The 26,345-nt window shown below is 43.7% G+C and overlaps 1 protein-coding gene across 1 annotated transcript in view; it reads right to left on the bottom strand.

Moving 5' to 3' along the window:
• oafa (OAF homolog a (Drosophila)) overlaps positions 1–25,166 on the bottom strand; it is a 30,538-nt gene extending 5,372 nt beyond the window's left edge. The window contains exons 1-3 of the mRNA XM_024442090.2: positions 24,328–25,166; positions 9,434–9,568; positions 8,800–8,980 (exon numbers count right to left, since the gene is read on the bottom strand). Of these exons, the coding sequence (XP_024297858.1) occupies positions 8,800–8,980; positions 9,434–9,568; positions 24,328–24,558 (547 nt within the window). The 5' untranslated portion in view covers positions 24,559–25,166. The remainder of the gene's footprint in view (positions 1–8,799; positions 8,981–9,433; positions 9,569–24,327) is intronic.
• Positions 25,167–26,345: the final 1,179 nt, after the last annotated feature.

The raw sequence follows: 26,345 nt of genomic DNA, 5'->3' as shown, positions 1-26,345 counted from the left end.
GAATAAGAGCACCTCCTGCCAACTGCCCACTGCACTGAGGATATGAAACTCTGTCACCACCGATAAATCCACTATAATTGAGAATTTCAATAAGCATTTTTCCACGGCTGGCCATGCTTTCCACCTGGCCACCCCTACCCCAGTCATCAGCACTGCACCCCCCACAGCAATTCGCCCAAGCCTTCCCCATTTCTCCTTCTCCCAAATCCAGTCCGCTGATGTTCTGAAAGAGCTGCAAAATCAGCCGGGCTAGACAATCTGGACCCTTTCTTTCTAAAATTATCTGCTGAAATTGTTGCAACCCCTATTACTAGCCTGTTCAACCTCGTGTCGTCTGAGATTCCCAAAGATTGGAAAGCAGCTGCAGTCATCCCCCTCTTCAAAGGGGGGGGGGGGGACACTTGACCCAAACTGCTACAGACCTATATCTATCCTACCCTGCCTTTCTAAGGTCTTCAAAAGCCAAGTTAACAAAAAGATAACTGACCATTTCGAATCCCACTGTACCTTCTCCGCTATGCAATCTGGTTTCAGAGCTGGTCATGGGTGCACCTCAGCCACGCTCAAGGTTCTAAACAATAACTTAACCGCCATCAATAAGACAATACTGTGCAGCCGTATTCATTGACCTGGCCAAGGCTTTCGACTCTGTCAATCACAACATCCTAATCGGAAGACTCAACAGCCTTGGTTTCATAAATGATTGTCTCGCCTGGTTCACCAACTACTTCTCCGACAGAGAGAAAATCTGAGGGCTGATCGGCTGATTTTTTAAATGTATTTGTAATAATGAGAATTACAACAATACTGAATTAACACTTCTTTTTAACTTAATATAATACATCAATAAAATCAATTTAGCCTCAAGTAGATAATGAAACATGTTCAATTTGGTTTAAATAATGCAAAAACAATGTGTTGGAGAAGAAAGTAAAAGTGCAATATGTGCTATGTAAGAAAGCTAACGTTTAAGTTCCTTGCTCAGAACATGAGAACATAGGAAAGCTGGTGGTTCCTTTTAACATGAGTCTTCAATATTCCCAAGTAAGACGTTTTAGGTTGTAGTTATTATAGGAATTATAGGACTATTTCCCTCTATACCATTTGCATTTCATTAACCTTTGACTATTGGATGTTCTTATAGGCACTTTAGTATTGCCAGTGTAACAGTATAGCTTCCACCCCTCTCCTCGCTCCTCCCTGGGCTCGAACCAGCAACACAATGACAACAGCCACCATCGAAGCAGCGTTACCCATGCAGAGCAAGTAGAACAACTACTAGAAGGCTCAGAGCGAGTGACGTTTGAAACGCTATTGGCGCACGCTAATAGCAGTCAGATAATTGTATGCTCAGTCAGATTATATGCAACGCAGAACAGGCTAGATCATATCTAGTAATATCAACCATGTGTAGTTAACTAGTGATTATGATGTTTTTTTTATAAGATAAGTTTAATGCTAGCTAGCAACTTACCTTGGCTAACTGCATTCACGTAACAGGCAGTCTCCTTGTGGAGTGCAACGAGAGAGAGAGAGAGGCAGGTCATTATTGCGTTGGACTAGTTAACTGTAAGGTTGCAAGATTGGATCCCCCGAGCTGACAAGGTGAAAATCTGTCGTTCTGCCCCTGAACAAGGCAGTTAACCCACCGTTCCTAGGCCGTCATTGAAAATGAGAATGTGTTCTTAACCGACTTGCCTAGTTAAATAAAAAAAAGTTATATATATATATATATTTTTTTTAAATAAGATTGGCGCCCAAAAATACAGATTTCCGATTGTTATGAAAACTTGAAATCGGCCCTAATTAAATCGGCCATTCTGATTAATCGGTCGACCTCTACTCTGGACCGTTCGGACTTGTGAATATGTGGACATCTACAAATACCTAGGTGTCTGGTTAGACTGCAAACTCTCCTCCCAGACTCACATAAATCCAAAGTTAAATCTAGAATTGGCTTCCTATTTCGCAACAAAGCATCCATCACTCATGCTGCCAAATATACCCTCGTAAAACTGACCATCTTACCGATCCTCGACTTTGGCGATGTCATTTACAAAATAGCCTCCAACACCCTACTCAAAAATTGGATGCTGTCTATCACAGTGCCATCCGTTTTGTCACCAAAGTCCCATATACTACCCACCAATGCAACCTGTACGCTCATTGGCTGGCCCTCGCTTCATACTCGTCGCCAAACCCACTGGCTCCAGGTCATCTACAAGACCCTGCTAGGTAAAGTCCCGTCTTATCTCTGCTCGCTGGTCACCATAGCTGCACCCACCCGTAGCACGCGTTCCAGCAGGTACACTGGGGAGAACAAGTATTTGATAACCTGCAAAATCGGCAGTGTTTCCTAATTACAAAGCATGTAGAGGTCTAATTTTTATCATAGGTACACTTCAACTGTGAGAGACGGAATCTAAAACATAAATCCCCAAAATCTCATTGTATGATTTTCAAGTAATTAATTTGCATTTTATTGCATGACATAAGTATTTGATCACCTACCAACCAGTAAGAATTCCGGCTCTCACACAACCTCTCCACAATGGCCAAGACCAGGGAGCTGTGTAAGGACATCAGGGATAACATTGTAGATCTGCACAAGGCTGGGATGGGCTACAGGACAATAGGCAAGCAGCTTGGTGAGAAGGCAACAACTGTTGGCGCAATTATTAGAAAATGGAAGAAGTTCAAGACGACGGTCAATCACTCTCGGTCTGGGGCTCCATGCAAGATCTCACCTCGTGGGGCATCAATGATCATGAGGAAGGTGAGGGATCCGCCCAGAATTACACGGCAGGACCTAGTCAATGACCTGAAGAGAGCTGGGACCACAGTCTCAAAGAAAACCATTAGTAACACACTATGCCGTCATGGATTAAAATCCTGCAGTGCATGCAAGGTCCCCCTGCTCAAGCCAGCGCATGTCCAGGCCCGTCTGAAGTTTGCCAATGACCATCTGGATGATCCAGAGGAGGAATGGGAGAAGGTCATGTGGTCTGATGAGACAAAAATAGAGCTTTTTGGTCTAAACTCCACTCGCCGTGTTTGGAGGAAGAAGAAGGATGAGTACTAACCCCAAGAACACCATCCCAACCGTGAAGCATGGAGGTGGAAACATCATTCTTTGGAGATGCTTTTCTGCACAGGGGACAGGACGACTGCACCGTATTGAGGGGAGGATGGATGGGGCCATGTATCGTGAGATCTTGGCCAACAACCTCCTTCCCTTAGCCACGACCCTTAGCATTGAAGATGGGTCGTGGCTGGGTCTTCCAGCATGACAACGACCCGAAACACACAGCCAGGGCAACTAAGGAGTGGCTCCGTAAGAAGCATCTCAAGGTCTTGGAGTGGCCTAGCCAGTCTCCAGACCTGAACCCAATAGAAAATCTTTGGAGGGAGCTGAAAGTCCGTATTGCCCAGCGACAGCCCCGAAACCTGAAGGATCTGGAGAAGGTCTGTATGGAGGACTGGGCCAAAATCCCTGCTGCAGTGTGTGCAAACCTGGTCAAGAACTACAAGAAACGTATGATCTCTGTAATTGCAAACCAAGTTTTCTGTACCAAATATTAAGTTCTGCTTTTCTGATGTATCAAATACTTATGTCATCCAAGATGGCGTAGCAGTGTAGACGTGTTTTGTTTGTCCTCTCGTGTACTTTTGTATTTTTCGTATATTTCAACAAAAAAATATTCTCTTTTCGATTTTTAATTTGATTATACCTTCCGGTAACCTGCCTCACCCAATGTGATACGGAATCGCTATTATTTTTTACTTTAGAACACATTCAAGAACCTCCAGAAGCTAACCAGCTAATTAGCTACAAGCGATTTAGTCATTGTTAGCCACTGCTAGTGGCTTTTACCTTCTGCACAGATACCAGCCCTGTTCTTAGTCTGGATATTACTCGCCAATCTACCTGTATCGGACTGTCGCTCCATAACAACGCCGGATTCCTGCCGTAATCCCTGTGCCACTACTTCTAATCTTCACAGCTCGCTTGCACCCTCCGTGGCACCCAGTACCGAAGCTATCCCTGAGGCCCACCTCTCGGCCTACTCAGCTGTTCACCCGAACCCCACTCATACACGGCTAGAGCCCAATACTCCACCGGATCCTTGCTGTAAACTCTGGACCTTGGCACCGGATCACCACTGCTACCGATTGGCTATAGTGGCTAACGCCACTGCCACGAAGCTAGCACCAGTTAGCCGTGAGCCAGGCACATCTCCCGGCTAGCAAACAAAATTCTACAATACCTCTTTCGCCTTCCGGCTTGGATTCTCTGTCGACACGGCGCCCCGACACAACACCACGTCTGGTCTGCCGACGAATACTCCATCCGCTGTGCCTTCAACCAGCCTCCGTCTGAGCAGACTCCCCTTTACCAACCCCGGGCTACTAAACATTGTGTCGCCCGCGTGCTAGCGTAGTGGCGGCTTCCCTGTTCCATCTACTGCTGACCCCTGGACACTATGATCACTTGGCTACATAGCTGATGCCTGCTGGACTGTCCATTAATCACGGTACTCCATTGGGTTTATTTATGTTTTATCTGTCGAACCCAGCCGCGAACTCAGGCTCTGTGTGTAGTTAATCCGACCCGCTCTGCCTATCGCAATTTTACCTGCTGTTGTGTTAGCTGACTAGCGGTTGTTGTCTCACCTGTTGTTTTAGCTAGCTCTCCCAATCAAGACCTGCGATTACTTTATGCCTTGCTGTATGTCTCTCTCAAATATAAAATATGCCTTGTATACTGTTGTTCAGGTTAGTAATCATTGTTTTAGTTTACAATGGAGCCCCTAGTTCCACTCCTCATACCTCCTTTGTCCCACCTCCCACACATGCGGTGACCTCACCCATTATAACCAGCATGTCCAGAGATACAACCTCGCTTATCATCACCCAGTGCCTGGGCTTACCTCCGCTGTACCCGCACCCCACCATACCCGTCTGCACATTATGCCCTGAATATATTCTACCACGCCCATAAATCTGCTCCTTTTATTCCTAGTCCCCAACGCTCTAGGCAACCAGTTTTGATAGCCTTTAGCCGCACCCTCATCCTACTCCTCCTCGGTTCCTCGGGTGATGTGGAGGTAAACCCAGGCCCTGCATATCCCCAGGCACCCTCTTGTTGACTTCTGTGATCGAAAAAGCCTTGGTTTCATGCATGTCAACATCAGAAGCCTCCTCCCTAAGTTTGTTTTACTCACTGCTTTAGCACACTCTGCCAACCCTTATGTCCTTGCCGTGTCTCAATCCTGGCTTAGGAAGGCCACCAAAAATTCTGAGCTTTCCATACCAAACTATAACACTTTCCGTCAAGATAGAACTGCCAAAGGGGGAGGAGTTGCAAAGTTCTGTCATACTTTCCAGGTCTATGCCCAAACAGTTCGAACTTCTAATTTTAAAAACTAATCTCTCCAGAAATAAGTCTCTCACTGTTTCCGCCTGCTACCGACCCCCCTCAGCTCCCAGCTGGGCCCTGGACACAATCTGTGAATTGATCGCCCCCCCCATCTAGCTTCAGAGTTTGTTCTGTTAGGTGACCTAAACTGGCATATGCTTAACACCCCGGCAGTCCTACAATCTAAGCTAGATGCCCTCAATCTCACACAAATCATCAAGGAACCCACCAGGTACAACCCTAAATCCGTAAACATGGGCACCCTAATAAACATTATCCTGACCAACTTGCCCTCCAAATACACCTCTGCTATCTTCAATCAGGATCTCAGCGATCACTGCCTCATTGCCTGTATCCGCTACGGGTCCGCGGTCAAACGACCACCCCTCATCACTGTCAAACGCTCCCTAAAACACTTCTGCGAGCAGGCCTTTCTAATCGACCCGGCCCGGGTATCCTGGAAGGATATTGACCTCATGCCGTCAGTTGAGGATGCCTGGTCATTCTTTAAATGTAACTTCCTCACCATCTTAGACAAGCATGCTCTGTTCAAAAAATGCAGAACTAAGAACAGATACAGCCCTTGGTTCACTCCAGACCTGACTGCCCTCGACCAGCACAAAAACATCCTGTGGCGGACTGCAATAGCATCGAATAGTCCCTGCGATATGCAACTGTTCAGGGAAGTCAGGAACCAATACACGCAGTCAGTCAGTAAAGCAAAGGCCAGCTTTTTCAAGCAGAGATTTGCATCCTGTAGCTCTAACTCCAAAATGTTCTGGGACACTAAAGTCCATGGAGAACAAGAGCACCTCCTCCCAGCTGCCCACTGCACTAAGGCTAGGTAACACGGTCACCACCGATAAATCTGTGATAATCGAAAACTTCAACAAGCATTTCTCAACAGCTGGCCATGCCTTCCTCCTGGCTACTCCAACCTCGGCCAACAGCTCCCTCCCCCCGCGCAGCTACTCGACCAAGCCTCCCTAGCTTCTCCTTTACCCAAATCCAGATAGCAGATGCTCTTTCAGAATATCTGCAAAACTTGGACCCATACAAATCAGCTGGGCTTGACAATCTGGACCCTCGATTTCTGAAACTGTCTGCCGCCATTGTCGCAAGCCCTATTACCAGCCTGTTCAACCTCTCCTTCGTATCATCTGAGATCCCCAAGAATTGGAAAGCTGCCGTGGTCATCCCCCTCTTCAAAAGGGGGAGACACCCTGGACCCAAACTGTTATAGGCTGGGCAGGATGGATATAGGTCTATCTAAGGTCGCTGCCTGCACCTGCACGCCCGACTAGCATCACCATCCTGGATGGTTCCGACCTAGAATATGTGGACATCTATAAGTACCTAGGTGTCTGGCTAGACTGCAAACTCTCCTTCCAGATTCATATCAAACATCTCCAATCCAAAATCAAATCTGGTCGGCTTTCTATTTCGCAACAAAGCCTCCTTCACTCACGCCGCCAAACTTACCCTAGTAAAACTGACTATACTACCGATCCTAGACTTTGGCGATGTCATCTACAAAATAGCTTCCAATACTCTACTCAGCAAACTGGATGCAGTTTATCACAGTGCCATCCATTTTGTTACTAAAGCACCTTATACCACCCACCACGACCTGTATGCTCTAGTCGGCTGGCCCTCGCTACATGTTCATCGCCATACCCACTGGCTCCAGGTCATCTACAAGTCTATGCTAGGTAAAGCTCCGCCTTATCTCAGTTCACTGGTCACGATGGCAACACCCACCCGTAGCACATGCTCCAGCAGGCGTATCTCACTGATCATCCCTAAAGCCAAAACCTCATTTGGCCGCCTTTCCTTCCAGTTCTCTGCTGCCTGCGACTGGAACGAATTGCAAAAAAATCTCTGAAGTTGGAGACTTCTCTCCCTCGCCAACTTTAAACATCTGCTATCGTTGCAGCTGTACATAGTCCATAAGGTATATAGCCCACCCAATTTACCTACCTCATCCCCATACTGTTTTTATTTTATTTACTTTTCTGCTCTTTTGCACACCAGTATCTCTACCTGCACATGTTCATCTGATCATTTATCACTCCAGTGTTAATCTGCTAAATTGTAATTATTCACTCCTATGGCCTATTTATTGCCTACCTCATGCCTTTTGCACACAATGTATATAGATTATTTTTTTTCTACTATGTTGACTTGTTTATTGTTTACTCCATGTGTAACTGTGTTCTCTGTTCACACTGCTATGCTTTATCTTGGCCAGGTCGCAGTTGCAAATGAGAACTTGTTCTCAACTAGCCTACCTGGTTAAATAAAGGTGAAATAATATATATATATTTTTTTTTAAATGTTACGCAATAAAATGCAAATGAATTACTTAAAAATCATACAATGTAATTTTCTGGATTTTTGTTTTAGATTCCGTCTCTCACAGTTGAAGTGTACCTATGATACAAATTACAGACCTCTACATGCTTTGTAAGTAGAAAAACCTGCAAAATCGGCAGTGTTTCAAATACTTGTTCTCCCCACTGTATATCTCACTTGTCACCCCCAAAGCCAATTCCTCCTTTGGTCGCCTCTCCTTCCAGTTCTCTGCTGCCAATGACTGGAATGAACTACAAAAATCTCTGAAACTGGAGACACTTACCTCCCTCACTAGCTTTAAGCACCAGCTGTCAGAGCAGCTCACAGATCACTGCACCTGTACATAGCCCATCTATAAATAGCCCAAACAACTACCGCTTCCCCTACTGTATTTATTTTGCTCCTTTGCACCCCAGTATTTCTACTTTGCACACTCATCTACTGTCAAATCTACCATTCCAGTGTTTTAATTGCTATATTGTATTTACTTTGCCACCATGGCCTTTTTATTGCCTTTACCTCCCTTCTCACCTCATTTGCTCACATTGTATATAGACTTATTTTTCTACTGTATTATTGACTGTAGGTTTGTTTTACTCCATGTGTAACTCTGTTGTTATATGTGTCGAACTGCTTTGCTTTATCTTGGCCAGGTCGCAGTTGTAAATGAGAACTTGTTCTCAACTTGCCTACCTGGTTAAATAAAGCTGAAATAAAAAACCAATAAAAAATAGATTGTTTTAATATGGTTGATCTTTAAGGTTAGGGAGAAGTGCAGTGAATAGTGCCACTTTTTAGGACGTCAATATAAATGAATATTTATGGTTGTTCGTAATGTTGTCTTGTATTTTAATCATTATGTGTTATTGTTTTTACCATTGAGGACAACTTTGGAAATAAGCGTTTTAATTAATACTTTCAAGCGATATCCTCTGGGTCCACATTGTGCATTTTGTTGTATATGTCACGTTGCCCAAAATCAATTCAAATCTGTGACGATGTGCCCACATATTCATTCTATTGACCTCTCTCCAGCCAATGTTTGACGTCCCTCTCCCGGGTGTAGATAGCCTCCCGGGCCTCGCTGCACATGTTGTGGATGTGGCTGCTGAGCTGCCAAGCCTGGCTCAGGTTCACTGCCACGTTCATGGTCAGCTGGTCCAGGCCCCGCCTCTCCTCCGCCGTGCGAATGGATTGAGGGTTTTTCTGGTGGACCGCAGGACAAAGTCAGTCATGTCACCATGATCACTTTATTTATCAAATGGGATAATGCTCATTCACTTCCCCCCACACTCCCAGCAAGGGTACCCACTGGCCTTATTATTTGTTATTCCCTGTACCCTTCCTTTGGCGTTATCACTGATCTGACATAGCAGGAATAGGTGGAAGCTACATAGGAACCACTTGCTAGCAAGTATCATGTTAGATCAGAGATTACCTGAAGGAGAGGAAGGATACACTTTCAACATATTCAAACAAGGCAACTCAGAAAGTTCATTTCTCTGTACTACTAGTGTAGCAGAGGAGGTTTGGATCCACTCTCATGCGTTGACTAAACTTGCCTGAGACCTGAATATTTCTGTTAAGGCCTTTAACTCAGCAACTAACAGCCTTGAAGCACCCGAGATCCGGGTTAGAACCCCAGTGGGTGACACATACCTGTCTGAGTCGGGCCATGGACTCGCTGGGGATGAACTCATTGTGGTTGAGGTGCGAGATGAAGCACAGGGCCTGGTACTGGCTCTGGCCCCTCTCCAGCTCCCCAAGGATGAGCGCCCGGAAGATCTTCACATGCTGAAGGGGAGGGAAGGAGGGAGACCGATTGTGAGGCAGGGTAACTGCATAGGATCTAGGTCGTGTTCATTATGCACCATATGGAAGAACACAAAACAATTGAAACAGTGAGGGACTTCCTGGACTTGTCCAATAAGAAAGATTTTAATTGACCATTTTTAAAACGTTTTGTCACAGGGTGTGCCATACTGTTTTGGACCAGTATAGTAGGCTTGAAACAAGGTTGAAATGCAAGTTAAACAACTGAACCCTTCATTCTGCATCTGCACTGTTACACACTAAACCACATTAGAATGAGAGATGTGGAAATAAATTCACATTCAGTCTCCTTTCACTAACACTGCTTATTTACAGTCAAATTGGTGCCAAAGAGTTCTTCTTAATAAACTATAACACCCATAACTTCAAAAGATGAATCATCTCATTATACTCTTCATGTGAACAAAGTAGAAAAATGAAGATGTTGGAAGGAAGGTTTACCACGACTTTGTTGCTGTTGGCAACCGAACGAGAGATCTGGCTGCAGCCCCAAGGCCATAAAGAGAAGTTCCAGCCGAGGACAGCAAAGCCACAGACCTGTCTCCCCCATTCATCAGCTCTCCCTTCCCTGACGTCTCACACACACACAGTCCGCGGAGAACCAGACAGCCAGCGGAGGGACTGCTCCTAGCACACTCAGGGTAATTACAGGAAAGCAGCACTGCTCTTCTCCTCTAAAACCAACATCATAGGGGAGGAACCCAGGCAGAGAGCAGCAGGGGGGTAGTACAAGGGGAGGACATGGTAATGCAGCCAAGGCTTCTCCAACCCCAGCATTGTGTTATGGCGGGTGTTAAGACTGGGTAACATCTATGTGTTACATTTAACATCCTGCTCTAAAGTATGCTGGAGACCTACTGTGTGTGAACTTCATAAAAGGAAAAAACGGAAGTGTTTTTTTCTTGTAAAAAAATATTTTTTTTAAATTGCGCTTTATTTTAAAACCATTTAATGGCATTTTTGGGGTGGTTTCACTAACCTGGTAAAATGGCTATAATTTGTTAAAAACAAATAAGATGGACACCCTCTGTTCTATAAATACAACAGCACCAGTAGGATCATGGAGTAGTCCTAACTTTGGGCTGCAACAGAAGCTCCGTGCCAAGCCATACTAGGTTGGCACCCTCCCAGTCCCAGGCCTAACTGCCACAGCAACACTGTGCGCTCGAGAAGACAGACATTAGGTTACATGATAAGTGAGAAAATGTGCAACCAATGATGGGCGGTGTCAGAAAATGGCTAAAAGGCAGTACCCCTGCTCATATGATGACAGAATGCAAATAAGCCATGTCAAGAGCAACGCACCATGCGAGAGTGTATTGAAACCTAAGCGATCAAAAGATAGATCCTACTTTAAAAATCTGGCAAGTGGGTTGGTCATGTTTTTTTAAATCAGTGCATTATGCAAATACCTTGTCAGCAAAGGCAAAGTTCTTTAGCAGCACATGGTGACTGGGCACAAGCTACTGGCCACCTCAAATCAATTTGCATAGATAGTCGGCTCCAATTCTCTCCCTACCATTTACCTCTGGCCCTAACCCTTTGACTTGATCTGTAAGGTGGAAAAAATATGATGGAAGCTCCACCTGATATAGTTGTCCAGATTCAAACAGCTAAGGGGCTAGGGCCAAAGAGCTAATCGATCGATAGGAGCTGTGTCCTAAATGGTACACCGACCAGGGCCCACAGGGCACTATGTAGGGAATAGGCTGCCATTTGGGACGCAAACAGGAATGCTAATGGGTGAGGAGTGTGTGTAACCCTTCCTGTTGGCCCACTCTACTTCCCTTGCACGTCAGAGACTGCAACTGGTGGTATCCACAGCTGCCCAAACCTAAAAGATTGACAATTAAAATGACAAAGATAACTCAACTCGTTGACACATCTGTGTGATAGGACTGTAACAACTGTATGGCTTGTCATTTTTATTCAAGCATTTTCATGTTTAAATATACCCCTAAACTAAAGTTTGTTTTGTACACTAGTCAGGAGAATCTGTAATAAAAATGCAATCTGATTGGTACATCCATTTGAATTAATGATTTATACCCATTGATTATTGAAATAAGACTTATTCCTCATGAAACCCCATCAGAGCCCAAACATAAGATTGATTGACTCCAATTTAGTAAAAAATAAAATAATAATAAAATAAATTTAAATTATAAAATGACATCATGTATGGTCTGTCTTTGCAGCCATAGCGGTTTAAGAATTTGAGTGGTTACATTTACATCCTTCAGCTTTTTACCAAAACTACATATTTGTGCTTTAAATTAAAATGTGCCAAGTGCTATGAGAAAACATGAGAAAATAAGCCCATCTGCTAAAAGCAGAAATATGACCACATAATTATATAGAATTATGCATTTTACCCAACATTCAGCAACATCCCTGACAAAATGAGTGTGTTGCATTGATCTAAAATGAACAGACATGTCTTCTCATTTGACATTCAGAAAATTAGCCTTTCATTTCCTAGGAGTCCAAGCCCATTTGTTATCTAATGTTTTAAAATGTCAGTGCACTGATTGGCACACTTAGTTGGTGTAGAGGAGCAGAGGAGTTTCCCTGATGAGACTGAAGATGACATAGCAAATTAACAGAAGTCAGACACTGGATTTCACAAGTGTTTTGTGGCTCTGGATAGTTCAATCAGTAATTTGGACATGCGGTTCCACACGATTGAAGCTATATGCGAGGAGTTTACACCAATTCAGTCATTTTCATAAATGTAAGTAACAGAAAATGTGGTTATCTTGCCATAAATTGAGAAACAAGTACACCAAAGACCTCACATATGGATTTGAAAATGAAGTGCTACATTAAAGACGATATGGTGCCACTTTTTTCAGATGGTCTTCATCCTGTAGAGCTCCTAAATGCCATCCACAAGATGCAGCTACAGAGCGTTTTTGGAGAGGTGTGCACTGCGACTCTTCTGTACAATGCCTGTAACAGTTGCTGGAGGCGAACGTTCCTTCAGTAAGCTGATTTTTTTTTTTCAATAACTAAAAGATCTACAATGTGCCAAGACAGGTTGAACAGCCTTGCCATCCTTTCAATTGAAAACCAGTTAGCCAGAAAGTTAAAACTTTACATACATAGAAAATTACATAGAAAATATCTCTTAGTGTTGATTCTACAAGGTGCCTTGCTTTCCTTGTTGAGCTGCAGTCCAAAAAGGGAATATAGATGGGCTAAAACAAGCAGAAACCAGATCCATTGTCATAAAAATCCAATTTAAAAAAAAGGTCTAGTGTTGTGGAGCATTTGATTGCGAAAAGTTCAAAAGGTATTTGGCGTTACTGTGCCTGCCTGCTCTTTCCCCTCCTGCCTGTGGGAATGACAGGAGACCTTTTTTTATTATTAGCAGTGTTCAAAGCCCAACATCTGCCTGGCGACCCAGAGCAGAATAAAGACATCCGCTAGTGGACGAGGCCAGGAGGCAGTCCTCAGGGAGAGCAGCCCAGAGTGGAGGACAATGAGTATGGGAGAAAGGCTCTGTTCGTGCTGTGTAGCCAACAACCACAGGAGTGAGTTGGCTACAGCAACAAAAAAAATTAATGGGAACAGGCTCTGAAAACAGCAGGCTAAAAATCGCCAAAACAGCAAACTTGGCCTAGAATAACAATGTAGCCCAAATTATTTTGCCACACCAAAACAAGGCTACTGTCAGAAAGCAGCTTGTCTTAAGAGAAAGAAACTAGACACCATTCTTCTTCCACATCTCCCTCTTTAGTGTGCATGCTGACTGTCTGCTAAACTTAAAAGATATTCTGAGGAAATGCCCTGCAGGTCCTGTGTATTGAGCAACTACCCATTTCTTATCTGTGGAGCAGATCTTCCACACAGGGATCAATACATGGTGGGAGTTGGAGTCCATATCCTTCCCATATGCAGTGCAGTCGTGGGGCCTTAAACAACTGCAGTGGATGGATTCACTGGATGGCCCCTGTGGTCCAAGAGCTCTAACCTTGTATGGCATCCACTCCTAAAACAACAACATTTCCTGGAAAAGGTGACACTGCTTGCCCGTTAAAAAAAAGGCTGACAAGTTTGTGCAAGTGACAAAGTGGGATGGCCTCAGTCGAGCATAAGATCTAGTAAATGAGTCGACTTCGGACGCATTGCACACCGAACCCCACTTCAACGTTCACGAGGAAATGCTGAGAGAAATTTCACAGAATTCCCACATGAGCAACCGAATAACGTGTAAGCCACCCAGATAATAATGAAAAGTTGGAAACAAAAAAAGGTGCAATGGTAATTGTGCTGCAACAGGGTCCAAGTTATTGTTCAAGTTTCCAACTACTTGTCCAAGGTTACTGGGAGATATGCGATGGCTATGAAAGGATATAAAAAGGGATGGGCAGCCGCCATACGGGTCAGAGATATATCGCAATGGGAGTCTGCTCATAAAAGGCTAACCGCCGTGCTCGCTGCTCTTTACAAACAAGTGGGTGTGTGATTGATTTATTTCTATTCATCCCAAGAGTTGCTTACTGTTTGGGCGTATTCATAATTACCTTCTCTTTGAAGAGAGAATATCTAGACATAAGACAGCCGGAGGGCTGAGGGAGTTGTGAAACACAATACATTTATGAACACCGATAAAAGACTTAAGAGAGAGCTAATGTTCCCATTCACACGACCGTGGCATTGTTGGTACAGGGGCATAGTAAATTTGAAGTGATAGTGTGTCAGGTATATTCCCAACATCTGTTGCTCATCTCAACCAGTGTGTATGTGTGAGACAAATAAGCAGCAATTATAGTATCGGTCACACATACAATGCATTTCGAATGTATTCAGACCCTCGTCTTTATCCACATTTTATTACGTTACAGCCTTATTCAAAAATGTATTAAATAGTTGCAGAGAAAAAGCCATTTCTCAGACTGGCCAATAAAAAGAAAATATTAAAATGGGCAAAAGAACAGACACTGCACAGAGGAACTCATTTCTCAGAACAAGAATAGACCGATGAGTTTCAGAAGAAAGGTATTTGTTTCTGGTGGCCATTTTGAGCCTGTAATCAAACCCACAAATGCTGATGCTCCAGATACTCAATTCGTCTAAAGGCCAGTTTTATTGCTTCTTTAAAATCCTCACAACCGTTTTCAGCTGTACTAACAATTGCAAAAGGGTTTTCAAATGATCAATTAGCCTTTTAAAATTATAAACTTGGAATAGTTTACAACGTGCCATTGAAACACAGGAGTGATGTGTCATGATGTGGTCCTTTTTGGGTATTCTCTCACACACATACACTTATCTCAGGTCGTAAATTCCTGGAGGAGACCCTCTCCCCCGGGCCATGCAGAAAGAGACAGAGAGAACAAACGATTTCACATGGCGAACTCCTAAACGTATGACGAGTGTGTTTCATTTGGTGACCTCAGAGGGGGCAGGAAACACACATGACTATCTCTGAATATGTACATTTCTCAATTAGGGTGTTTGCATCTAATTCTTGTATAAAATGAACGAGTAAAAATGAAACCATTTGTGAAATGATGTAATATGATGCAAAACATTTAATGTTAAAGAATTGTATTCCTTAAAGTTAACTAAGTCATCGGGCCCACCCCCGTGAGCACAGACATGATCTAGCGTCATGGAACAGCCCTTTTCTACTGTTACGAATAAAAAAACCCTCCTGAAGAAATCTTCTTTAGACCACACGTACCTCGATGGACACCGAGGGGGCACAAGTTGAGTTTAGACCACAAAAACCTCAGTTTAAGCGAAGGTTGTTGAATTCCTAACCATACCACGTGGAGCATTGGCTACACGGCTGGAAATGGTTAAACACTGAGACTATCGATCCCGACAGAATAAGAGCAAATCTTAGATATGAATTACTAGTCTGCAGCTAGAAATTATATCAACCTGGGATGCGAAGACCGACAAACGCCGAAACATCTATTCTATAAGAACATTTCTGAATGGTACTCTGAAGTATCCATTCTAACCACGAAAGACTTCAGGGAAGCAGAGAGAGAGAGAGACGCTCGGATGATCTTTCCAACAGAAGGGACTGACGATTCCAACAGAGACCACGATGACAGACTGGTGCGTAAATATATTGATTGATTGCAATTATTCCGGAATGAGTGATCGTTCAAGTGCAAAGGATAAGCATTTCAATTAATATAATTATCAACTGTATAGTGAGTGTCTTTCCCACCCTTCTCAGTCCACACCCTTTGTCCGCCAAGCCGTCATATCGGCTTAGTCCACTAGGGAACCTCCCCTATCATTTCATTGTAACCATATCTACTGTGTTTGTTTATGCATTTTTGTTATTACTTAGTTAGTAAATAAATGATTAAGACAATTTATGTATAGATAACTCATAGTAAAGCCTGTAGCTCGTGCAGATAACCAACCATTTACAATGTTTGGAATGAAACTAACACGAGGTAAAGAATAATTCATTAATTAGAAGCCTAATTGAGCAGATGTTAAATATCTGAAGTTATTAGGAAAATTATAACTTTATAATCAAGATTTTCCTTAGTGCCCCAACTTCCTAGTTAATTACATTTACATGATTAGTTTAATCATGTAATAAGAGAATTGATTTGATAAAATAAGTCTTCAAATTGAATGATGCCAAAGACACAACAGATGGTTGCTGATAATGGGCTTCTGCACGCCTATGTAGATATTCCATTAAATCAGCCGTTTCCAGCTGCAATAGTAATTTAACATTAACAATGTCTACACTGTATTATTTCTGGTCAATTTGATGTTATTTAATAATGGACAAAAGTGCTTTTCTTTCAAAAACAAGGACATTTCTAAGTGACCCGATACTTTTGAATGTTAGTGTACAGGCACATGATGTAATGACGGCACGTAAAATGTTGCACTACACGTGCAACACAGCATTCCTTTTTTGTGCTTCCGGCGCCGACAGAGATGGCCGCCTCGCTTCGCGTTCCTAGGAAACTATGCAGTTTTTTGTTTTTTTACGTGTTATTTCTTACATTAGTACCCCAGGTCATCATAGGTTTCATTACATACAGTCGAGAAGAACTACTGAATATAAGATCAGCGTCAACTCACCATCAGTACGACCAAGAATATGTTTTTCGCGACGCGGATCCTGTGTTCTGCCTTACAAACAGGACAACGGAGTGGATTCCATGCAGCGACCCAAAAACGACTCCGAAAAAGAGGGAAACGAGGCGGTCTTCTGGTCAGACTCCGGAGACGGGCACACCGTGCACCACTCCCTAGCATTCTTCTTGCCAATGTCCAGTCTCTTGACAACAAGGTTGATGAAATCCGAGCAAGGGTAGCATTCCAGAGGGACATCAGAGACTGTAACGTTCTTTGCTTCACGGAAACATGGCTCACTGGAGAGACGCTATCCGAGGCGGTGCAGCCAGCGGGTTTCTCCACGCATCGCGCCGACAGAAACAAACATCTTTCTGGTAAGAAGAGGGGCGGGGGCGTATGCCTTATGGCCAACGTGACATGGTGTGATGAAAGAAACATACAGGAACTCAAATCCTTCTGTTCACCTGATTTAGAATTCCTCACAATCAAATGTAGACTGCATTATCTACCAAGAGAATTCTCTTCGATTATAATCACAGCCGTATATATCCCCCCCCAAGCAGACACATCGATGGCTCTGAACAAACTTTATTTAACTCTCTGCAAACTGGAAACGATTTATCCGGAGGCTGCATTCATTGTAGCTGGGGATTTTAACAAGGCTAATCTGAAAACAAGACTCCCTAAATTTTATCAGCATATCGATTGCGCAACCAGGGGTGGAAAGACCTTGGATCATTGTTACTCTAACTTCCGCGGCGCATATAAGGAAAAGCTGACCACGACTCCATTTTGTTGATCCCTGCCTACAGACAGAAACTAAAACAAGAGGCTCCCACGCTGAGGTCTGTTCAACGCTGGTCTGACCAAGCTGACTCCGCCCTCCAAGACTGCTTCCATCACGTGGACTGGGAGATGTTTCGTATTGCGTCAGATAACAACATTGACGAATACGCTGATTCGGTGTGCGAGTTCATTAGAACGTGCGTTGAAGATGTCGTTCCCATAGCAACGATTAAAACATTCCCTAACCAGAAACCGTGGATTGATGGCAGCATTCGTGTGAAACTGAAAGCGCGAACCACTGCTTTTAATCAGGGCAAGGTGTCTGGTAACATGACTGAATACAAACAGTGCAGCTATTCCTCCGCAAGGCTATTAAACAAGCTAAGCGTCAGTACAGAGACAAAGTGGAATCTCAATTCAACGGCTCAGACACAAGAGGCATGTGGCAGGGTCTACAGTCAATCACGGACTACAGGAAGAAATCCAGCCCAGTCACGGACCAGGATGTCTTGCTCCCAGGCAGACTAAATAACTTTTTGCCCGCTTTGAGGACAATACAGTGCCACTGACACGGCCTGCAATGAAAACATGCGGTCTCTCCTTCACTGCAGCCGAGGTGAGTAAGACATTTAAACGTGTTAACCCTCGCAAGGCTGCAGGCCCAGACGGCATCCCCAGCCGCGCCCTCAGAGCATGCGCAGACCAGCTCGCCGGTGTGTTTACGGACATAGTCAATCAATCCCTATACCAGTCTGCTGTTCCCACATGCTTCAAGAGGGCCACCATTGTTCCTGTTCCCAAGAAAGCTAAGGTAACTGAGCTAAACGACTACCGCCCGTAGCACTCACATCCGTCATCATGAAGTGCTTTGAGAGACTAGTCAAGGACCATATCACCTCCACCCTACCTGACACCCTAGACCCACTCCAATTTGCTTACCGCCCAAATAGGTCCACAGACGATGCAATCTCAACCACACTGCACACTGCCCTAACCCATCTGGACAAGAGGAATACCTATGTGAGAATGCTGTTCATCGACTACAGCTCGGCATTCAACACCATAGTACCATTCAAGCTCGTCATCAAGCTCGAGACCCTGGGTCTCGACCCCGCCCTGTGCAACTGGGTACTGGACTTCCTGACGGGCCGCCCCCAGGTGGTGAGGGTAGGCAACAACATCTCCTCCCCGCTAATCCTCAACACTGGGGCCCCACAAGGGTGCGTTCTGAGCCCTCTCCTGTACTCCCTGTTCACCCACGACTGCGTGGCCACGCACGCCTCCAACTCAATCATCAAGTTTGCGGACGACACAACAGTGGTAGGCTTGATTACCAACAACGACGAGACGGCCTACAGGGAGGAGGTGAGGGCCCTCGGAGTGTGGTGTCAGGAAAATAACCTCACACTCAACGTCAACAAAACTAAGGAGATGATTGTGGACTTCAGGAAACAGCAGAGGGAACACCCCCCTATCCACATCGATGGAACAGTAGTGGAGAGGGTAGCAAGTTCTAAGTTCCTCGGCATACACATCACAGACAAACTGAATTGGTCCACTCACACAGACAGCATCGTGAAGAAGGCGCAGCAGCGCCTCTTCAACCTCCGGAGGCTGAAGAAATTCAGCTTGTCACCAAAAGCACTCACAAACTTCTACAGATGCACAATCGAGAGCATCCTGGCGGGCTGTATCACCGCCTGGTACGGCAACTGCTCCACCCTCAACCGTAAGGCTCTCCAGAGGGTAGTGAGGTCTGCACAACGCATCACCGGGGGCAAACTACCTGCCCTCCAGGACACCTACACCACCCGATGTTACAGGAAGGCCATAAAGATCATCAAGGACAACCACCCAAGCCACTGCCTGTTCACCCCGCTATCATCCAGAAGGCGAGGTCAGTACAGGTGCATCAAAGCTGGGACCGAGAGACTGAAAAACAGCTTCTATCTCAAGGCCATCAGACTGTTAAACAGCCACCACTAACATTGAGTGGCTACTGCCAACACACTGTCAATGTCAACTCCAGCCACTTTAATAATGGGAATTGATGGGAAATGATGTAAATATATCACTAGCCACTTAAACAATGCTACCTTATATAATGTTACTTACCCTACATTATTCATCTCATATGCATACGTATATACTGTACTCTATATCATCGACTGCATCCTTATGTAATACATGTATCACTAGCCACTTTAACTATGCCACTTGGTTTACATACTCATCTCATATGTATATACTGTACTCGATATCATCTACTGTGTCTTGCCTATGCTGCTCTGTACCATCACTCATTCATATATCCTTATGTACATATTCTTTATCCCCTTACACTGTGTATAAGACAGTAGTTTTTTGGAATTGTTAGTTAGATTACTTGTTCGTTATTACTGCATTGTCGGAACTAGAAGCACAAGCATTTCGCTACACTCGCATTAACATCTGCTAACCATGTGTATGTGACAAATAAAATTTGATTTGATTTGATTTGATTTCCTAACCTAGCCCACAATGTCTGCTGTGTGGATCGAGCAGTCAACAAGTCGAGCAGGCATTCAAAAGAGTAAGAACATTTCAGCGAGAACTCAAAGGCAAAATCCATTAACGCCAAGATAATGGAAATCATTGCCCTTGACAATCAACCGTTCTCGGTTGTGGGCAATGTTGGCTTTCACTGATTGGTCGAGCGCCGGTACATACTACCAAGTGCGCTATTTTTCAAATGTTGCCCTACCGAAGTCACACAGTAACAGCATCACTGCAATTAGCTTCACGACTGACATTTGGACCAGTAAAATATCAGCCCATGAGCATGCCAAGTCCGATAGCACAGTGGGTCATTGAGGATTTCGTACTGAGGAAAGTCATTTTGCATGCTCATGAATATGCTGGTTATCATACCGCTGCTGCCATTTCAATGGCACTTGAGAACATGTTTGAAACTTGCACACGCTAGCTAGCTCCACTCGAACAACTGACTTGAGAAATAAGCTCATCAACTGCGCCTGCAGAATACGTGATACTCTTGGTCATGGCATTGAAACGCCTGCTCAACAAAACTGCCAACACAGGCTGTGAACAAGCGAGTCGGTGGCATTCTCTCTTTACTGTGTCGCCACCATGCTCGATGCTATGTACAAGGACCGCTACCTCGAGGCAGACAAGAAACAGGGTTTACGTGAAATGTTACATACACAGCTGGGCAATATGGAAACGGACACAGTGACAGTGTGCACCGAGGAAGAGAAGCCACGGACAGAGAGAGCTGAAACTTCACTGCTTGACATGCATGATGAAATCCTGGTTGAGAATGAAACGACTGAACAAATGAACGACGAAACAGCACAGCAAGTAAGTGAAAGAAATAGGTTTTGATTATGTTTTACTGGTAATGGGGACATTCGTAACTCTAACAAAATAACTTTTTGGTCAGTGTGTGTGTGTAACCTTTAACTAGACAAGTCAGTTAAGAACAAATTCTTATTTACAATGGCGGCCTAGGCCTACCCCAGCCAAACCCGGACGACGCTGGGCCAATTGTGCGCCACCCTATGGGACTCCAAATCACAGCTGGATGTGATACAACCTGGATTCGAACCAGGGTATACTTTAGTGTGTGTGTGTGTGTATATGAGTACATACCCCACCAGACAAGCCACTATGGTTTCGTTACAGTACCCAAACCAAAAATAGAGATTTAATGCGTTGCTCAGTTATGTATAGAGCCATGTCATCGTGGAATGCTCTGCCACCAGAGGTTACTCCGGCAAAAAGCAAAGTTCAGCTTAAAAAAAAAAACATATTGTATCCTCTATCTAAAGATCTAATTTAACTGTACTGTAAATAATATTATGTTCCCTTGTGTAAATAGTATGTTTGTTGTCTCCTGGTGTTTTCCCTATATACACTGAGGATACAAAAAAATTAAGAATACCTGCTCTTTCCATGATGGGTTCACCTGGTCAGTCTAGGTGAAAGATATGATCCCTTAAATCCACTACAATCAGTGTAGGTGAAGTTGAGGAGACAGGTTAAAGAAGGATTTATAAGTCTTGAGACATGGATTGCGTATGTGTTCCATTCAGAGTGCGAATGGGCAAGATATTTAAGTGCCTTTGAAAGGGGTATGATAGTAGGTGCCAGGTGCACCGGTTTGTGTCAAGAACTGCAACCCTGCTGGGTATTTCCCCATGTCAAGAGTGGTCCACCACCCAAAGGACATCCAGCCAACTTGACAACTGTGGGAAGCATTGGAGTCAACATGGGCCAGCATGCCTGTGGAACGTTTTCAACACCTTGTAGAGTCCATGCCCCGACAAATTAAAGCTGTTTTGAGGGGACAGGGTATAATCAGCGTTTAGGGAATAAGGTGCCCTTTGGGACACAGCCAAGCTAGTTTTGTGGTTCACATTCAAACTGTTGGGAAAGACCACAAACATTCTCTCACTGATGAGTGTGTGCGGGCCTGGCCTGCATCATCGTGACCATTCCAAGATATTTTTCCCCCTAAAAAATGTGAGACATTCCCAGTTGATTGCCTTCGAAAAGGAAGGACTGAAACTCTATTTTATTCCACCCGTGTCGTGGGCTAGAGAGTGAGGTTGTGCCCTGAAGTGAAACTCTGGGGAGGTTTCGCTTTTCAGTCAAGGTAACAGTACACTTGTTTTCATATTAGGTCGTCTTAGACTAGAGACTAAAAAATACAAGAATTAGGATAGGACGCCCTACTTCAGGGATCATCAACTTTTTTTGAGAGGATGGTCAGGGGGCCGAAACATAATTACAAATAATTTGTCAACTGCAAATTGACCGCAAGAAGCCCAAACTGATATAATATTTAACTAAATCAATATTTCAAACCTTGCTTACATTTGTACACAATCATATACTGTTTCTCTCTCTATTATGCGTGGGAATACTTTGGAACAGATTTCCAAAATTAAAATAACTTTTAATGCTGATTTGCTGGTGTTTTTACAGTCCAACAACACACACACACGTAATCATTATATATAAAAAATAAAACACCAGCGGGCCAAATTCGGTTGGGGTACCCTGCCCTACTTGTTTTAATGTAATCATTACCTTATCAGGTTGGCAATAGCAATGTTATGATGGCTCTAGTTCTGTTATCGTAACTGCTACGTCAGGGTAATTCTGAATGTGCCACAACATTGGAGTTCAACGTAAAGCAGTGGTCTTTTGATTTTAGTATAGAGACTTTGGCAATTGCATCTCCCTTTTTAGTCAAATTACATTTTGGGGAATCAGGGGCTACATTTTGGAGTCAAGTGCTTGCTTGAACATGGTAAATTAATATACACATTCCAGCTGTTTTCATGCAAATGGGGAATAAGAATAATCCATTCCTACAGATTGAGGTGTGGTTTGTTAGGTAGCCATATCATTTCGCCACGCGTCCATGTTCGTGTAAAATTTTCAGTTCATCCCCCCCTCTTCTTATCACGGAATGACTCATTCCGATTCTCATAGTTGTACTGATCCCATAGATTACAGGACTCCTGTTCCCACAACCCATGCCAACTCATGGGGATTTTGGCATGAGGCCATGACTGATAAAAACAGCATCTACACACCTAGCTGGCTGGTCCCGTGAACAAACTCATTACAGCAACAAATCCATTCATATAGATCTACTCTGTCCATTTACTGCTACCCATTGTTTGATATGCCCTGTTTAAGAGCTTTCCTGTCCAGATGCGGATCCGAGCAGTAAATTCTTCCCATAAATACTTGAGATAGAGAGTTGAATGAGAACCACATGTAAACGGAATGGAGAGGCAGGCCTCCAAGTGGAACTGATCAAACAGAGCGGAAACCAAGAGGAAAGAGCCCTGTGCCTGTAGCTAATTTGGCTAAACAGGCTTCACCACCATGGTGTGATGTGCTCAGATGTGTCATTACCGATTTGGCAACATGCCGGCCTCTTTTAATCACAAAATTTCCCATTTGATTTGTGAACCAAACCACAGATCAAAAAGGTCAGACATGCCCACTTAATCCTAGAAAATCTCCCCCTTCACTTCTTGCCAGGCTGTCAGTTTCTGTGGGACTGCAACAATCACAGACGCATGCCTTTTGTCTGTGTCTGAGAGTAGTGCACAGTGACCAGAGGCACCCGGAGAACAGGCTGCATGTTTGCTGGTTCACATGTCACACTGAAGCAGTGAGTGGATCAGTGTTTCTCAACCTCTGGCCCATGAACCAGCACCAGTCCTGGAGATATTGCTGACGGGTCCCTTATGGTTAGCGGACACTGGTTTAGGCTTAGTCGCTTATTTTGTGCTAGTTTTAATGTAGCCATTTGTTTAATGTAACTGGTCCTGCAAGAAAGAAGGACCATATCTTTCCGGTCCCTGGCACAACCAAGTTTGTGAACCACTGGAGTAGATGGATGCCCTTGCTCTCCGACTAGGCCCTTCCGTGTTGATAGGACTGAGCAGGCTCAGAGTAAAAGACATTGTTGAGTTGTATTGCAAAACAGTAAGAATAGCATTCCTAAACCGATCCTTACAAGTGAGAGTCTAATTCAATATTCAGTTTGTTGTGCCACCTCACATTATCCACTCATGCATGTTGAGGAATTTACCAGCATGAGAAGGAGGGCCCATGACCAGGGAGTCAACTCATCAGCACTGAAATGACACAGGCTAGACTAACACGATTAGGCTATGGTGTACTGTTTTCTAAATTAGTTACATGGAGGTATAATAGCCTGCATTCAACATCTGTGTTACCGCTGATCAGGCTGGCAACATAGGTGGTCATTGGGCAATAACCCAACACAAAACAATGAGGGTGTGGGGCAAAACACATTTGGTACCGCTCACCTGTTTGAAGTCAGCGACAAACGTTATGAGAGTTCCATCTTCCTGTTTGAACTCAAGTGTGATGGAGTCTTTTTCACTGTCTGCTTCTAGAACTTCCTCTGTGATTTGTCCATCAGCTAAACGAACACGAACTTTCAGCTCTGAACAAAGTCCGAACGTTGTTAAGAATATTAGTGCCCAGAGAAATGTATTTATTCGAGCTGAAACCGGTGGAAAACAACTCCCAAACATTCCAGAAGACGCAGAACTGAACTTGACAGAGGAGAAATACTAAAGTCCAGGAGAAATCCAACCGTATCTATTCAATATTAACATAGAATTATTTAGTAGCATTTCAGTTTCAACAGCAGCCCCTTTGCAATCTATTCTTTGTAAAAAAATATATATATATATGAAATCCAACCAGTTGTTCGTCTTCCATGCTTTACGCTATAATTCATGCCGTGATTGATTTGATTGTGTACAAACATTAACGCGACTCGGGTGAATTGTCAAACGCATACAGTAACGTTAGGTAGGTAAACCCACCTCGATCAAGAATTCAATCTCTGCTTTTCATTTCACAGCTAACGTTACTTTGTAACAACTAAAAAAAAAACTTTGACCCGCACGACTTCAAAATGCATATCAGAATCATGCGAGATGTAGTATCCCACTCTCTCTCTATCTCTATCTCTCTCTCTCTCTCTTGATCGTACACACAGCACGTTGCTTCGTATTCTGCTTTCTGTTTTTATCCTCATATTATTTTTTCTTTTTTTTTCTCCCATTCAGTCCCGTCACTTCCTTCGGTATCCAAACTACAGCAGAGTATTCTACTTGCATTGCCTCAAAACTTTCAGCGACGGCGCTGTGAATTCAACGAGCGTTGCAAACTCTTAAAGGCACAGCACCCTCGAAATGTAGCACAAGGGGATGTGATGATTTGGTTGTGATCCAACAAGAAAATCCAAGCTTGCACAATAATTATAGCATATGGTATGGTATAGGCCACAAGAGAAGGTAATTTTTATAATACCGTTTTTTGTTATTATGAAGCATTGTTGCCACTAGTGCACAAGAAGATAAACCTACTGCAGTTGCTATAATAGTTTGTGAGAAAATGTTTTTTTAAATATGATTATGGATTTTAATTGACCTAATCAAAATAGTCTGTATTCTTTTCTGAATTTATATATGGAGTTATATAAAAGTTGTGGATAAAAACTTCTCATGATTTCAAAAAATACAGAGGCATTGTTTTTATTTGCGCTTAAATGCTATCTTTTTTTATTTCATTCATTTAACTAGGCAAGTCAGTTAATAATTTTTATTTTTTAAATGATGGCCTACCAGGGAACAGTGGGTCAACTGCCTTGTTCGGGAGCAGAACTACAGATTTTTACCTAGTCAGCTCAGGGATTCAATCCAGAACCTTTCGGTTACTGGCCCAATGCTGTAAACACTAAGCTACCTGCAGCCCCAAAGTCATCCACTATCTAACCCAATGTCATCCATTGTTTATGAGACCATTGAATTATAGCTTGTGAACTTCAGATAATTACTAGTTGTGTCAAGCCACATGGGGTATTCACTGATTTTCTTGTTGGAAAAAGTCACTCCTCTTTCCTACTCACTCGTGTTATTATACTTTTATGATGTCCTTAAGGGGGAACTTTGACAATACAGAGGTGTGTAAAGGAAGTGCTTCACACAGAGAGCAACATCTGGAGACCGGTGGCTCAATCAATGTGCCACATTTAATGGTAGATTACCTCTGAAGGCAGTGATATTCCACAGCCAGACCTCACCATCAGATCTCTTATCTCCAGGTGATGCACTGCCTGCTGGGTGGCCTCCAGGTTGGTGACCCTGTGGAGGATCACTTACGCACTGCTGCAACCAAGTGGTGGTGCGCTCCACTGAAGGGGAAAACAAATAGCCAGGGCTCTAAACCTGAACAAACAGTGTCAGCTGGTTAGGCACATTGATGAATTTGTGAATTGGTGAATTGGAAGAGCCAAGAAGGTCAAGCAAAC

Source organism: Oncorhynchus tshawytscha, linkage group LG13 (assembly GCF_018296145.1).
Source record: "Oncorhynchus tshawytscha isolate Ot180627B linkage group LG13, Otsh_v2.0, whole genome shotgun sequence".
NCBI classification, from domain to species: domain Eukaryota; kingdom Metazoa; phylum Chordata; class Actinopteri; order Salmoniformes; family Salmonidae; genus Oncorhynchus; species Oncorhynchus tshawytscha.
This window is presented reverse-complemented; position numbering and strand designations above follow the sequence as displayed.